This window comes from Ursus arctos, unplaced genomic scaffold (genome assembly GCF_023065955.2).
Source record: "Ursus arctos isolate Adak ecotype North America unplaced genomic scaffold, UrsArc2.0 scaffold_4, whole genome shotgun sequence".
Classification (NCBI taxonomy): domain Eukaryota; kingdom Metazoa; phylum Chordata; class Mammalia; order Carnivora; family Ursidae; genus Ursus; species Ursus arctos.
In genome coordinates, this window is record NW_026623056.1 from 18,992,650 (window position 1) to 19,008,054 (window position 15,405).

Consider the following 15,405-nt stretch of genomic DNA (forward strand, 5'->3'; position numbering starts at 1 on the left):
ATGGGAAGGCAAATATTTCTACAAATATACAACTATCGAAGGCTGCAGACAGTAGCCAATGGCCCGTGATTTCCCTCTGCCGTGGCTCTGTGCATCCTGAGTTCAGAGCTCTCCTTACCTCTTGAGTGGCCGGCTCTGGTCAGAAACCACAGAGCGGCTGCACTGTCTGTGGTGGGGACTCACCCCCCACCAAGTTCTGTTCTCATGTTTTTCGAAAACCTCAGGGAGATGTACTCAGGCCTTCCTTCTCCATCAGTGCCTGCCTGGCTGGGAAAAGATCTAATCTCTGTCAAGAGACACTTTTTGCAGCCTGGGTCTGGAACAGTTGGGGCAAGCAGGAATGAAAGCCCCTTTATCTTCAGGGGCTTTGATCTGGGCAGGGTTTCCCTCTCCCCCACCATTAGCTCGGAGGCCGGGCTTGCCTTCAGGTAAACACCGGCAAACACAGCTGCCCAGACACTGAAACTTCTCCTGGCTTCCTTTCACTCTCCCTGCAGATTGATTAACTACAAGTTGGTTTCCTGTTGCTTAATGTGTTTCTAACTTGAGGAAAATTGTGGCTTGTCAGAAATATTTTGACATAGCTATTAGTTTTTTCACCTATGCTAGCTTCCACTGATAGAACTCAGGGGCTGGGGCTGAGAGTGAGTCGCCAGCCTGGACCACCTCTCTGGGGACTGTGGAAGCAGGTGATAGCGGAACCTGCCTCAGGCTCTCGTTGCTGCAGGAATTAAACGAGGTTCGCTGAATTATAGGAGCTTTACCGTATGGAAAGCACTTAGCACACGGTAAAATCTCAATAATTATTAGCTGCAACAAAGTGATAAAGTCTGTCATTAAATTGTCACCACAACCCTGCAGGGGCAAATTTTAAAGTATTATTATCCATCCTTTACAGATGAAGACACCAGGCTTATAGAAGTTGACGAACTGGCCTATCCTCCTATAACGGACAGATAGAAAAGCCAGGATTTGAATCTGGGCTTTTGAGATGACAGACCCAGGGCTTCTCAAACTGTCCGTGAAGAATCAGGTTTTTCCCCCCAACCTGTCACACATCAGTAATTTCTAAAATACAATGAAAAGGATTTACTGAAATAGTGAAACGAAGGACCTTTATAATACAAGCCTTATTTTTAAAGTGATTATTAGATTCCATAGGCATACAATTACTCTTTCAAATCATTTTGGATCTTGAGAAAGCTTTCTCAAACTAGCCCCAAACTGCAGACCTCACCTTGAGGAATGGTGCCCTCTGTTTCCCAGAGCGTCGGTCGCAGAGGGGACGACTTACATGAGAGGCACCTGGGTGCTTGCTACCTGCCCACTCTGAGCCCCATCCCACACTGCTTGGATCAGAACCACGGAGGGAGAATTCAGGAATCTGCAGTTCAACAAGTCATTTGATGATCGCAACGTGCTCACAGTCTGACCATCAGTGCTCTGTGCCGGGCTGCTTCCCCTCATGGGTAATAGATGATAGGGAGATGGTCCAGTGAGTATAGTGTTTTAGTCTATACTCCCATCCCCACCGGGGGGGAGGGGTTGTTGTTTCTAAATCCTTCAGCAGTTCCTTTCCGTAGAAACTCACTGACAGAACCGGCTTTCTCAACTCATTCCAGTGCATGTTGGCAAACGCGCATTGAGTACAAATGACAGGCTGGGTAGAGGGGGAACGGACCACAAGGTCCTCAAACCTGTAGACGATGAGTGTCGATAGAGCAGAGGACAAAATCCAGGGCCACTTCGGGGTGCAGAGACGGGGGGGGGGGTGAGGAGGAATGAGCAATGGAGACTACTGAGGGATGACCAGTAAGGGGGGGGGAAACCAGGAGAGTGAGTATAGGTTTTGGAATCCAGAAGGAGGAAATGACCAACTTGGTAAAATACTGCCGGTGAGCTGAACAAGATGAAGATTGAGCCTTGACCATTTACTGAGCAACACGGGAGCGGGAAGGTCTTTGGCGACGTACACAAGAGCAGTTTCCTGGAGATGGGGGAGGCCTGCTGGGTGCATTCAAGTGCTACTGGGAAGAGGGAAATCGGAAACACGTACGCAGTTCTTTCAAGGAGTTTTACCGCCAAGGAAAGAAGGCAGGAGCTGGGAGGTGAGATGAGGTCAAGAAGTTGCACAGGAGGGACAGGGAGATGAAGGTTATTTAGAACTCGTGCCATGGCTAAATCTGTTTCTGTTGTAAAGTCCTATATCTTTTTCAATGAATTCCTTCAGTAAAACAGAAAAACTGTCTCCTATACTTACTTTTCAAGCTCTTTCAAACTCTACCCACTCGCAAATGATATTGTCTAAAAAGAGTCTGCCAATCACTCTTATTCCTGACATAGCCTAATTTGAACACATTTTTTTTTCATATGACATTGCATTTTTTCATATTTGCTTCATCTATATTTTGGCTGAAGTGTTCTAAAGTAGATTTCATCTCTACTTCACCTGCAGAGGACTTAAAAAAAAAAAAAAACCCATAACCATACTATGTAATCATAATAAAATAATACTTACAGTTATACCTAACAAAATTAACAATGACTTCTTAATATCTTATAATACCAAACCTATATGCAGATATACCCATGTGTCCTCAGTGGTGTTTTGTTCAAAGCAAGACTCAAGCAAAGTCTGCACATTGCATATGATATTTTTGTCTTTGAAGCCATTTGTTTTTCCTGCCCATTGACCTGTTGATGAAACTAGTTCCGTTGTTCTGTAGAATGCCCTGCTTTCTGGATTTGTCTGATAGCTTCTCCGTGGTGTCATGTAACTTGTTCTTCTTTCTCCTGTGTTTTCTAAAAACTGAGATTACATATAAAGGCTTGATTGTATACAGATTAAACATTTCGGGTGAGAATTTTTCAGAGATGGCGCCGTGTGCTTCCTGTGGCTTCACATCAGAAGGCGTGTACTGCTTGGGTGTCCCACTCTTGGTGACGCTAAGACCGAACAGGGTCATGGGGTGGTTGCCTTAATCAAGAGAGGTTTTGTTTTGTTTTGTTTTGTTTTAAGATAGGAGACACAATAGCATGTCTGTGTGGTGATAAGCATGATCTTTGAGAGAGGGCTACATATGATGTGGAAGAAAAAGGGGAGATTTTATAGAAGAATATCCTTAGGTGGACAGGAGTATACAGGACCTAGTGGAACGAATGTTGGGTATCCCAAGTGTAGCGTGCAGCCAATTCATCCATAGCAACAAGAGATCATTTGGGCATAAATGCAAGTAAGGTGAGTAGCTGTGGTACAAAGGTGTGTTGTGTGTGTGGTAATTATATTCTGGTAGCTTCCTTTTTCTCTATGAATAAGTCGCAAGTTCACTGATGGAAGGGGAGGATAAGGGGAATTTTCATGGGGAGTAATCAGATAGTCCTCTAGGAGACTGGCCGGTGAATTGACCAGAAAAGTAACATGTGATTGCTAGGAAGCATGAAGGAGCTACTTGCAGTTAGTGATCATGAACTTGAAGTGAAATCCATAAGTAGTATTTTGTGATTTTCTTTAGCCATGCGGCTGCACGCCTACAGCTGTGGAGGAAGACAGAGAGCTGGATTTAACCAGGTTTGGGTTTTATCCAACATTGTGTGATGAGAGAGACCAGTTGAATGACTGACCATGCAGTTGAAGCTGGATGGGAGGTGAAGTGAGGATATGAAGGAAGTGAGAGACAGTGAGTGAGAAGGTGGCAGGAGCAACCACAGGGAGACAGCTGGAGGTCGGTACTAGTATGATTAAGCTACAAAGATAGGAGCAGTGATTGGGGTGGTGGTGTCTGAAATAAAGACTATGGAGCATTTTTTGAAAGTGGTAAGATCAGAGATATGACGTTGGGGGTGAGTGGCATCTTTAGAATAGAGGAGATGAAAGAACTGAGAGACCAGGGGACTAGAATGGTTCCGAAGGTGGATGTTGGTATCCCTAAGAGGCAGGGCAGAAAGAGCATGGGGAGGATTACTGTGAGCCAGTTGCGAAAATATTCAAGGAATGAAGAGTGTCCTGGTGGAGGGGAAATGACTTCACCAAGGTGGGTAGCAGGTGGCGTGGTCTGCATGGGGTTGTGTAAGGATGAAATGAGTTGGTGCATGTGAAGTTCGCAGCACTGAGCACAGGCTCTGCGTGTCTCAGTGCTTAACCCACTGGATTTATTTTTACCGGGATGGTGGGGGGAGAGTTCTCTTCATTTTAAGACCTTCTAAGGGGCAAAGCTGTTCACATAACTCTGCCCCCAGGAGATGGTAAATTCCCTGTCACTCAGTGTATCCAGTAGACCAAATGAATGTCTGCAGCGACAGTGCTGCCAAGGGGATTCTAGCAACTGACGGCGATGGGTGGGTGAGTAAGTGTGGGTCTAGCAGTCGAAGGAATGGGGGATGGGAAAGGGTGGTATCAGAGCTAGCTAGCTTCATTCTTTCTTTCTGATGCGACCGAGCACGTCCCACTTCTGGCTCAGAACCTGGCTAGATGTGGAGCGGCCAGAAATAAACCTTAAAGGAACCCTCAGTCTGGGTGGGCTGTCCCATCTGCTAACAGATAAATGTCACATAGTCTCCTAGGAGCCAGAACAGGCACAGTGGAGTCATGTTGATCTCTGTGGGCTCAAGAAAGTCTTCAGAGTCCAGAGGCACTTAAGCTGGTGCTGGGGACAGTGAGTGGGTGTGACCTCGTGAGAACAGGGTAGGAAAGATCATTTCGTCAGAAGGAACTTTTCTTGCAGGGCAGCAAAGGGCAAAAGAGGACAGGGCATTTGGAGTGCCATAATTGAGTTAACTCTGAGAAAATCACTCCTCTTCTCTATTTCAGTTTCTCTATTTGTAATTTGGGACGGTACTGGTACTCACAGGGTAGGGCATGGTGAGAAGTACGTGAAATGATGCGTGTAATCTTTGTCGCAAGCCCTTTGGTGATCCCTTTGGTTGTATTACCTTAACTTGCTTATTTAAACAATCCTACAAGATCGGCTCTTTTATTATTATTCCCATTTTACAGATACAGAAGCTGAGTCTTAGAGGGTTGAGTAGCTTGCTGGAGGTCATGTAATGGTGAAAGACAGTTTGGACTCTTGCCCCAATCTGTTTAATCCCAGAGCTCTGACCCTCAACCCCTAAGCTAGTCAGTGCTGAGCACATAGCTAGTACTAAATAAATGGTAGCTATTATGGTCATGATTGCTAACATTTCTCACCCAGAGGACTGAGGACTCTGTTACGACTTCGGCAGCTGGTTGAAGTTCACCAGGGCTGCAATCTCATGAGCCGGGAGTGGTTGTTACCTCCTAGGAGGGCAAGTTGCTCTGAGCAGATGTGACCGATAGGGGGAGGCAGGTCTGCGTTAGCTGCACTCCTCTGCTCTCTGGGCACTGAATTCAAACCAAAGGGGCACGCCCCAGCAGCTTACTTACGGGGGCAATGGCAGCAAACCAGCATTCATAAGCAAGAGGTGTCCTCTCAAGGGCAGCAGGCTGCCCGAGGTGTTCCTTGTGAGGGTGCCAAGAAAGAGCCTTTTCCATCAGTGATGCCTGAGGAAAGCACAGACCTCGAAAGAGCTGGCGATCCTTCATTCATTCGATGAATAATTACTGAGCACTTACCACGTGCCATATACTCATCTAGGCACTGAAGGTGGTAGCGAAGGAGGCCGGCGAGGTTTCTACTGAAGGAGTTTCCATTTTTCGTAGAGGAGGCGGATGGTAATCAAATAATAATATGAACGCATGCATAATTACGCACTCGTGCCACAAAGGCAACATACCTGACATGAAAAGGGGAAGGGCTAGCAGGGGTATTTTGGGACTCTCCCAGGACGTCTGCCCGGGAGCCAGTTCTTCAAACTGGTAAGGAGAGCCCTGAGATTTTGACAAAGGTCACCGAACACCTCTCCCTGTGGCCCTGGTGATGAGTAAACCCAGGGCCCGCCCACACATGCCCACCTGCCAGTCTGAACCCCAGAACTGCTGGGCGGAGGCCTCCCCCTAGGTCATGGGAGGGAGCCAGTTGTGGCCACTGTGGCTTCCTCTGAGCTCTGTTCACGCTGCATCTTCCAGGATGGGCTTCGAGATTGCTCCGTAGTGGGTATGGAGTTGATAGACAAGGTATTTTCAATATTGTCCCTAACAGTTTTGCCTTAATTACTCCACTAACATAATAAGCATAATAAAGGAAGTCAGACTGAGAGAGGAGAATTCAGCTCTCAGGTTGCTCCTCAACTGTTTTCAGGTCTGAATCATGTACATTTTTTCTAGATATTTGGACATGAGTAACTTTTCGTCACCATGGTACATGCACAGATAACATTCTCTATTTCACTTTTTTTGTTTAATATTTAAAGAATGTTTCTCCGAATTGCTACATAAATCCACGTACAATTATTTATATGTATTATATGTTATTACATCTTACCTTATATATGTTAAATTAATTAATATTGTTCTATAGTCTTTCTATCAGGTGGAGGTACCCTAGTAACTATTTCCCTTTTGCTGAAACCTTGGTTGTTAACCTTAGATTTTCACCATTAGAAATCACTTTCAAATTGCAAACTATTTTTCTTCTTGCACGTACCTATTGCTTTATAAAACTCTTCCACCAGTCCTCTTCCAAACCTCACCACAACTATGGAAGGTAGGGAGTCATTTACGTGCAAGGAAACCCAAATATGTCATCTTTTTCTCCTTTTAATTCTTTATTGTCTTATTTCCTGCAAGTATGATAACTTGGTTGATAGTTATAAGCTCTTAATTCTATGACCTGGTTACTTTTCTAAAAAGATTGAGTTAATTTCTACTGCTCCCTGAAAATATGCCAATTCTATTATAACTGTTTCAGTAATGAATATTATCATTTTGAAAACTGCTGTCTAGTATTAAATCTATAAACTGGCCTCTTAACATGCCAGTTGTCCCTTTTGGGTTTCTCTCAAGATTCGTCAGAATTTTATATGCTTGTTAATTATGTTTTCTATTTTGTGATTTGTCCATTCACGTGGAGTGCCTGTTTATTTTGAGAAGCTTTGACTCTCTTTACCCTTAGCACAGCTGGACTCTTTTTTTCCTTTTAATTACAGCATTTTCTTGGAGACAAGTGGGAGTTTTCATGCAAGTGACTCTATCAAAGTTTTCTCTTATTATTTTTCTACATTCTGTCAGAAGAAAGAGCTGACAAATATAGAATTCTGTTTTTAGCTTTCTAAAATTATATTTTTATAATATTTTTCCCAACACTAAGAGTAATGCATATACATTTTAGAAATTATGGAATATACAAAAAATTATAAAACATGAAAGCATTCATTATGCTACCATCCAGGGTTACTTTACTGTGTTTTGTTTCTAGTCCTTTCTCTTTTCACATGTACATTAAAGAACATTTTTTGGGGGATTTGATTAGCATATCATACACAGTTTTGCAACCTATTTTTTCCAGCTAGCATTATACTGATTGAAATTTCACATATCATCAGGAGTTCTTTGATAATAAATAATTGTCTAGAGTATATTTAGGGATGATCCGAATCTTCTCTCCCCAAATTAACTATTTATGTAACCAGTAAGTGAACAATCCTTTCTTCCTAGATTGGTCTGTGGTGCTTGCTTTCTCCTCCTAGCATGTTCTTATCTAGTATCGGTCTATTTCTATGCCTTCTCTGCTAGTCACGACCCTGCGCACAGCACCTATAATGGGCTCTTGTCTCTGCGTTTCTTTTTCTGAGCTCTCCAGGCTTCCTGGATTGAGCTGTAGTGGAGGCCAGGAGACTAGTGGAGGGGCCTGTCCTCCTTGTTAATCTTTAACCCTGCCCCTGCTGGAAACCAGCTCTTACCTCCTCTTTGTTTTTTTTGTTTTTTTGTTTTTTTCTTTTTTGGCCTTTGCAGATGTTTTTTGATCATCCAGAGAAAAATGAGCCTTGGCCTCCAGACCCAATAAAGCAAACATTCCTCCCATGGAGAATAGCACTGGTTCCTAAGGATCCAAAGGGCCTGCAGCCCCAAGGGGATTAGCCAACAGCAGGTAAGGAATGCCTGGAGGCATGGCTGTGGGGGCAGCAAAAGGGTACATTCCTAATTAAAGAATGGGGTGGTGGAGTGTGCTGGCCAGGAGTCCCAGAGTCCCGATGTCTGACTACGGCTTCGCTGTTGTCTTCATGGATTTGTTTAGTTCTCATTCGGTGAGGGCTGGGGATAGGTGGTTTGCCTGTGTCTGTAAACGATTTGAAGTTATTCTGTGATTCAGTCCACCCTTTGTGAGCACCTACTTTGTGCCAAGCCCTGCCTTTGGTACTGGGCATGTGGTGATGAGTAAACCAGGGCAGGAACCTTACTTTGAGAATTTTTTTTTCTGTTGCTTCAGGGTTAGCTTGTTCTTTATAGGTGACAATGTGGGTTGTTACTGGATTCTTCTAGAAGCCTGGTGGGGGTAGTAAGGATCTATCGATATAGTCGCATCAGTTTGGTAATGCTTTATTGAGTTCCCAGTCAATTTCAGGGACTGTGCTGGACACTGGGGTTCCAGGCATGAGCCAGGACGAGTTCTCCTCTAGCAGGGGGGTCAGCAGGAAAAGTGAGCATTGCTAAACACTAGAAATGAATGGGAGGGGGCTCCATGGGAGGTCGGAAGCAGAAAGGTAACCCTGTCTGGTTGCCGGGCAAGTGGACAAGAGACAGACTAGAGCAGTGCAAAGGCCCAGAGGCTAAGACATCTGGAAAACCCAAAGCTTGATGTGTTTTCCCAAAGAATCAAGGGAGAAAAATTTACTACTCCTTCCCTTCAGTTTGGGCTGCTTAGAGGGAACTGCCTCAGTCCCTGTCTCTTTAGAGCAGCCGGAGAGGGGAGAGAGGGTCTTGAAGCTCTCTGTGTCTCTGAACAGAAGCTCTAGCCAGCCAGTGGACTTGGAGCGGCAACAGAGGGTGGTGTCAGGACACCGGGGGAGCCCCGAGGTGAGCTTTTAGAGAAGTATCCTGGGGCCATGACCCTGAAGGCTAAGGCTTGTCTTAAAGTGGCAGGACTCCTGTGCCGGGCTCTTTGGAGGAGCTTTTCTATTCTGGGACCCTCAACCTTGGGGTGTAGGTGCCGTCAGGAAGGTGACCACCATCCCCTCCCGAGCCTTAGTTCCTGGACAGTGAATCAGGTCCCGCCTCCCTACCTCCTGTCTCATTTCACTCATACACAGAAAAGTTGAGTCCCGAGTCTTAACTGCAACCACTTCCAAATCACTCTTGCAACTTTGGAGAGTAAATCAATAAATAATAAATCAATATATATATAAAACTTCAGTTTTTTTCAACTATAAATGCAGCCCATGCAATATGCTCTGCTTACATGACAGGGTTAGTCTGGGTTTCATAAGCCTAATGACCATGAAGGGGCTGCCTGAGGGGAGAGCAGTGTACCCGGGTGAGGGCTGGGGCATGCCCATGGCCAAGGGGGTTTTTCTGGGATTGTCTGGCCAATTGACTTGTCCCTGTAGAGCCCCTGATTTCTGAGTCCTGTTTGGTCAACACTGACTTTTCACTGTCTTTTTAATACGGATGCCTCTCTTTTAGTGCAAAGACCAAGAACTTTTAGAGTCAGACAGACCTGGGTTGGAATCCCGGTTCTGGCAATGACTACCTGTTGACTTTGGAGAAGCCCTGTAAGTCTGCTAAGCCTCAGTGTTTTCATTTTCTCCAATGGGGCTGTGGATACCTATGCCATTGTGTCACAGTGAATATTGACTTAGACATTGCACTAAAGTGCCTACCATATTGCAGGCACTTCTCAAAGGCTCCATTCCCTTCTTCTTGAGTTCTTTAGCTCTCAGAGTAGTGGGGTCAGCTGTGCTGAGTATCTGAGGAAATGGAGTTCCTTCGTTTTCTGACCTGCCACAAGCCCCCTCCCCTATTTCATAACCACACGCTTGAATTTTTCTCCCTCTGTGTACATTCTGTCACTTCCCACACTTCCGCAGCTCAAGGCAAGAGCCCATTCTCCCCAGAGCCACCTGTTCCCGAAGTCTGGGGTGGTGGGAAGCACGGTTTGGTCGGTACTGCCCATGGATTCCAGGAACGGTCTGGATGCCACTTAAAGAGTCTCAGATGAGGACGTGAGCTCGGGTCGATGAGTCATGACCAGTGTTCCACTCTGCCGTCTCTCCCTGTCCCGCACGACCTCCACATGGCCTCCAGCCAAGGGGCTGCTCTCTGGTCTCTGTTCAGAACACTTCCTGTGCCTTTGCAATGACCTAGTTCAAATACCATTTCTGCTGGTGCTCCCAGCACTCCGTGAGTGAGAGAGAGATTATTCTACAGAAAACCTAAGTAAAGACAGATTTAGTGACTTGTCCAAAGTAACCGAGAATGCAAGGGACCCCAGGATTTGTGAATACCTAGTCCAGTACTCCTACCCCTTGTCCCAGATATCCTATACCCAAATAGGAATTATGGATCCCTAGCGGGTTAGCAAAATGCCAGGGGCGATTGCTTAGACTCATTACGGTAAATAAACCCAGTTATTTAGGAAAGAATTTAATGTTTTCCAAGAGATACAGACATTGTTTGAGTTCAAAGTACTTCCATCTTCCATTCAGTTACCCAATAAATTCTGGGAAAACAAAGTAGGGCTTTACCCAGATACAAAGGGGACTGTGAGGCTCTATTTTTGTAATAAAATCCATTTGCCAGAACTTTCAGCAGTTCTGCGCATGTTTATGCTGAAAAGGACATGGATTATGGAATCAAGTGCTCTTGGATTTGGACTTCGGTGCTACCATTTACTCAGCTTAGTGATCTGAGTTACTTCTCTTAACCTCTCAGAGCCTCAGGCTGCTAGTCTGTAGATACGGAGATTGTAACAGCTTCCTGGCTAGAGATGGTCAGGGCCTCCCTGCACAGCTCGGGATGCCCTCCCTACCGGACTATCATGTAGGTGGTGCTGGCTGGAGCCCTACATGACAGGGCCCCGGTCTACAGTGAAATTAGGTGAAATAATGTCTTATATGCTTGACACATCTTCGTTTTTATCTCCTTAATTGGTCACGTGTTACCAAGATTTCCTCTCCTTGACCATGAGGTGAGGCAGCTTCCTGCCACTTGATAGTACTCTCACAGAGCAATCTGAAGCCGGTGTTATGCTGTCAGCTAACCACTGGTCTTCTCAAGCAGGAGTCCAACATGGCAGCCCTTAGAGCGATGTGTCACAGGCCTATGGCACTGTCTGTGGACAGAGGTCTGGCAATTTTAAGAAGATGCTGGGCCCCTTTCGATTTTAGGGAGTTTGGATTCTTGTGAGGTAGACCAGTCATCCTGCTCTTCCTTTTTTCTCCTAGATTTTCAAGCACACATGCCTTCATTGAACAGACAGCATAAGGCCCCAGGAGCCCAGCGATGTGTAAGCTGTGGTTCCTGACCTCACCAAGCTCAGAGTGCAGTCAGGGAGCTAGACCAAGACAACACAAACCTAAGAGTCAGGGTGTAAAAAGGAATGGCAGGAGAATACAGAAAGTGTTCATGGCTCAGAGAGGAAAAAGGGAACGTCTGAGGACTGCTGTCTACATTCAAAGCCCAAACTGAGGCCGAATATTTACTTCCAGTTGTTGCAGGCTGTAGGCCTGCTGGGAGTAGACCAAAGGCTGGAAGTGAGTCTCCTCTCTCTGAACCCGTTGCCCAGCTCGTCACCCCACCTCTTGCCTGTCGCTACTTTTAGATTTTATTCACATTGGTTTTGTTTGTTGTTTTTGCCTCGTCTTACCTTTTCTAGGCTTGTTTTCTGCTCAGAACAGAGTGGCTGCCCTGAATACATCTTTCATTATGATTCACACCAACCTGAAGAAAAAGTTCAGCTGCTGTGTGCTGGCCTTTCTCCTGTTTGCAGTCATCTGTGTGTGGAAGGAGAAGAAGAAAGGCAGTTACTATGATTCCCTGAAGTTGCAAACCAAGGAATTCCAGCGGTTGAGAGGTGTGGAGAAACAGGCTGCGACTTCAAGCAGCACCCAGAAGCCCCCCAGGGGCAACCAGGCCCTCAGCAGTCCCCGGGGCCCAGCCAAAGCCAAGCCAGAGGCCTCCTTCCAGGTGTGGAACAAGGACAGCTCTTCCAAGAACCTCATCCCCAGGCTGCAGAAGATCTGGAGGAATTATCTGAATATGAACAAGTACAAAGTGTCCTATAAGGGGCCAGGGCCAGGTGTCAAGTTCAGCGCAGAGGCCCTGCACTGTCACCTCCGGGACCACGTGAACGTCTCCATGGTGGAGGCCACAGATTTTCCCTTCAACACCTCCGAATGGGAGGGTTTCCTGCCCAAGGAGAACATCAGGACCAAGGCTGGGCCATGGGGCAGGTGTGCTGTTGTCTCATCAGCCGGATCACTGAAGTCCTCCCAGCTGGGCCGAGAAATAGGTGGGTTGTGGGGTGTTAGGGCTGCTCCTGTGGAGCTGGACATGTGGACGGGACTGGAGAGGAGGGGCCCAAGTACGGCCTGTGACTAGCACACCGGCCCGCTGCGCTCTTTTGCAGCCTTCTCGCGTGACTCAGAGGCACCCCGGGGGCAGCCGGAAGGGTGGCGATCCATCCAGCCTCCCGGCATGGTTATCAATGAGAGTGGCTTTGCTTTTCTCTGTTCTAAATAGTGCTGTTCTACAGAAAATATTGTTGGAAAAGTGAGTTAGAGTGTAGGAAAGCACTCCACTGTAATTGACTTTTGAAAATAACAGAAGCGCTGGTTTCTCCTGTCTCTTCAGATCCTGAAATTCTGTAATTTTATTGGCTAGTTAAGGACTAATTGTCTCTTTTGGCTTCAACCTGAGTAATTTTCGGCCTTTCTGTTTGAGGATCATTAATTAGAGTAGGAATTCTTCACTTGGGGACTGTGGACCAGCTTTAGGGTGTTCATGAATCCCTAAAGCCGTGTGCAAAAATGCCTGTGGATTTAGGTGTGCATAAAGTACGTGTGTGTGGTCAGTCTGTACATTTTTCAAGAGAAAAAGTCCATCGCTTCCAGTCGATTATTCTGAGGTGTCTGTGACCCAAAAAAAGGCTGAAAGTCACTGGTCAGAATATATCAACTTGCTTTTTTTTTTTTTTTTTAAATCCATCACAGTTAATAAAGATGGAAAGTCTGTCCGTGTTTGTCAACATGTGTACAACACCAAGGGATGGATTTGCTTAAGGCTCCCCAGTTCCCTTATTTTGAGAGAATGTGTTTTCCATTATTGTGAAATGAATCAGGCTAAAGGAAGTAGAGCACAGGAAGCCTTGCTCTTCTCTCAGGCTCTGGAAGGTACTGGAGCAGGTGAGGTCATACGTCTCCTGTTTTATTCCCTTCCTGTGACTGCCAGGAAAACTGGTCTGAAACCAAGCACAGGCTCTCAAAGGAAGAAAAGTAGACCCAAATTGGATTCTCTGGAGCAGGAAGAAGTGGTGAGATCACCTTTTGTGCCTCCCCAAACAGGCGGCACTCACTAATAAAGGCTGCCAAGATTACCGGCCCCGCCCCAACTTTTGCTTTTTGCCTTTTTGGTTTCTTTTGGACTTTGTTTTCCAGAAGCTCAATGTGATCGGTTTTTGTTCATCCATAATAGAACTGAATTCCTTTCTTTCTTCCTGATTTTTGCTCTATAACGGTCATGTTTAGAATATTCCAGGTGCTAGCGGATCTTCTCCATGTTAACTCATCACTGACGGCCCGGCCAGAACTGGGTTATGGTTTCTGGCAGAGACCGATACTTCTATGAATTGGAACGACAATCTTTACGTGCTCCGTGAAAGTATGGAGTGATTTACATACACAGTAAAATCATCTTTTTCTGTAGACTACAGTTTGAATTTCAAGTATGTGTTGCCCTGGAAAGACTTTGCTCTTGAGATGTACCGAACATTGCGGGCTGGACTTCCAGTGTTCTGCCCTTCAATAGGGCCTTCCCCTGGGCATTCAGTCTAACAAATGTTTTAAGGAATTCATTCATTCTTGTCTTCATTCACGGATCTTTCAACCACACAGAGCAGGAGCTTAGAATACAAAGAAGAGACGGGGAAGGCCCTTTGCTGAAGGCCTGGGAGTATCAGGCAGGGTGCCAGGCCCACGGCCTTTCCACTGTACCTGGAATTTGTCCCGTTTATTGTGGACTATTGAGCGTATTCGATGGTTTCAAATTGTTTGCTCTTACAAATTGTACTGCTAACAGGGTTTTTGTGCAGATGACTAAAGTGCCTAAAGGGGAAATATCCACAGCCGTGGGGCTAGAAGACCAAAGTAAGAGAAGATTTGTGGCTCTTTTTTGTCCATTGTAAAATTGTTTATGGAAGGGATTGTAATAACGTACTGTGTCTCCAGCAGTCCCTCAAAACAGCCAACGGTGGGCATGGCCATTTTCAATTATCTTTGGAAGATGTACCCTTAAGGTATCTTAGATTTGTTTGCGTTTTCATTTCGAACAATAGAGTATTTGTAAAACATTGTAACCAACAGGGGTAATGCTGTCGTGCACCTGCTGTGCGCCCAGTATGCCTCGCTTTTTAATCTTGCCGGGAATCCTGTGATGTGGGGACAATTATTGTTCCCATTGAACTGACAAGCTAAGTGTGGAGGCTCAGAGATTACACAGCTGGTAAACAGTGGACTGGGACTTGAAACCGGATCCTTCGACTCCAAGGCCAGCACACTCATCCCCTCTGCTCTTGCGCCTGCAGTGGTTGTGGCTTTATGATGAAATTTCTGGTGTGATGAATCCCTTGTCAGGTTAAAAAAATCCCATGATATTCTTGCTTCCTTGCCCTCCTACAGGAAAGGAGAAGCGCATTCTGAGTTGAGGCAAAAGCAAGCAAAGGCTACATGGGGAAAAGTGCGGAGTCTGTTGGGCTGGGATGTGGGGTCCTGCAGGGTGAAGGGGGCTGGGGAATGAAGCCGGAAAGGTAGGCAGGCCTCAGCTCCTATGGAATGTTGATGGTCACGATCTAGACTTTGGGTTTCATTCTTTGAGCCACAGAGTTCTAGAAGGGTTTTGAGCGAGCAAGTGATGGGATCATGTGGATTTTGGAGAGATTTCTCATCTCTCTGAATACCCTTGTCTATGGGGACTGCTCTGTAATCAAGTATTAGGGATTACTGCCACTTCCGGGCGAGAAGTGCCAGGCCTGTTCAAGCCGTGATCGTGGTGGTGGAAAGAACGGGTCTGATTTGAGAAGAGACAGAAATTGGTATCTAACTAGAAATGACCTTGAGCGACAGGCAGGAGCCAGGGTTTCTAGCCTGGAAGTGGGCGATCTTGGATCAGAGGGGAGCATGCTTCTGGAGGAGGACAGGTGCTGTCTCGGAGGGGCTGAATCAGAGGTATTTGTGGATTTCCCTGAGTAGATATCTATGCGGTTGGGTATTTGATTCCGGGGAAGGGTCAGGTGGGGGGAGATCAGATTGAAGAATCATTTGTCCCAAGGTGACCAT

The 15,405-nt window shown here is 46.0% G+C and overlaps 1 protein-coding gene across 14 annotated transcripts in view; it reads left to right on the forward strand.

Annotated features, from left to right (window-relative positions):
- The window catches only part of ST6GAL1 (ST6 beta-galactoside alpha-2,6-sialyltransferase 1), a 170,531-nt gene that overhangs the window by 131,796 nt on the left and 23,330 nt on the right, over window positions 1-15,405 (forward strand). For 13 of the 14 annotated variants that reach the window (XM_048214724.2, XM_057306918.1, XM_057306920.1 and 10 more), the window contains 2 exons: window positions 7,871-8,006; window positions 11,730-12,365. In XM_048214724.2, coding sequence (XP_048070681.1) covers window positions 11,780-12,365 — 586 coding nt within the window. In that variant the 5' untranslated portion in view covers window positions 7,871-8,006; window positions 11,730-11,779. Of the gene's footprint in view, window positions 1-7,870; window positions 8,007-9,361; window positions 11,608-11,729; window positions 12,366-15,405 lie in introns of those variants that run through there. The other variant, XM_057306919.1, reaches the window with a different exon arrangement.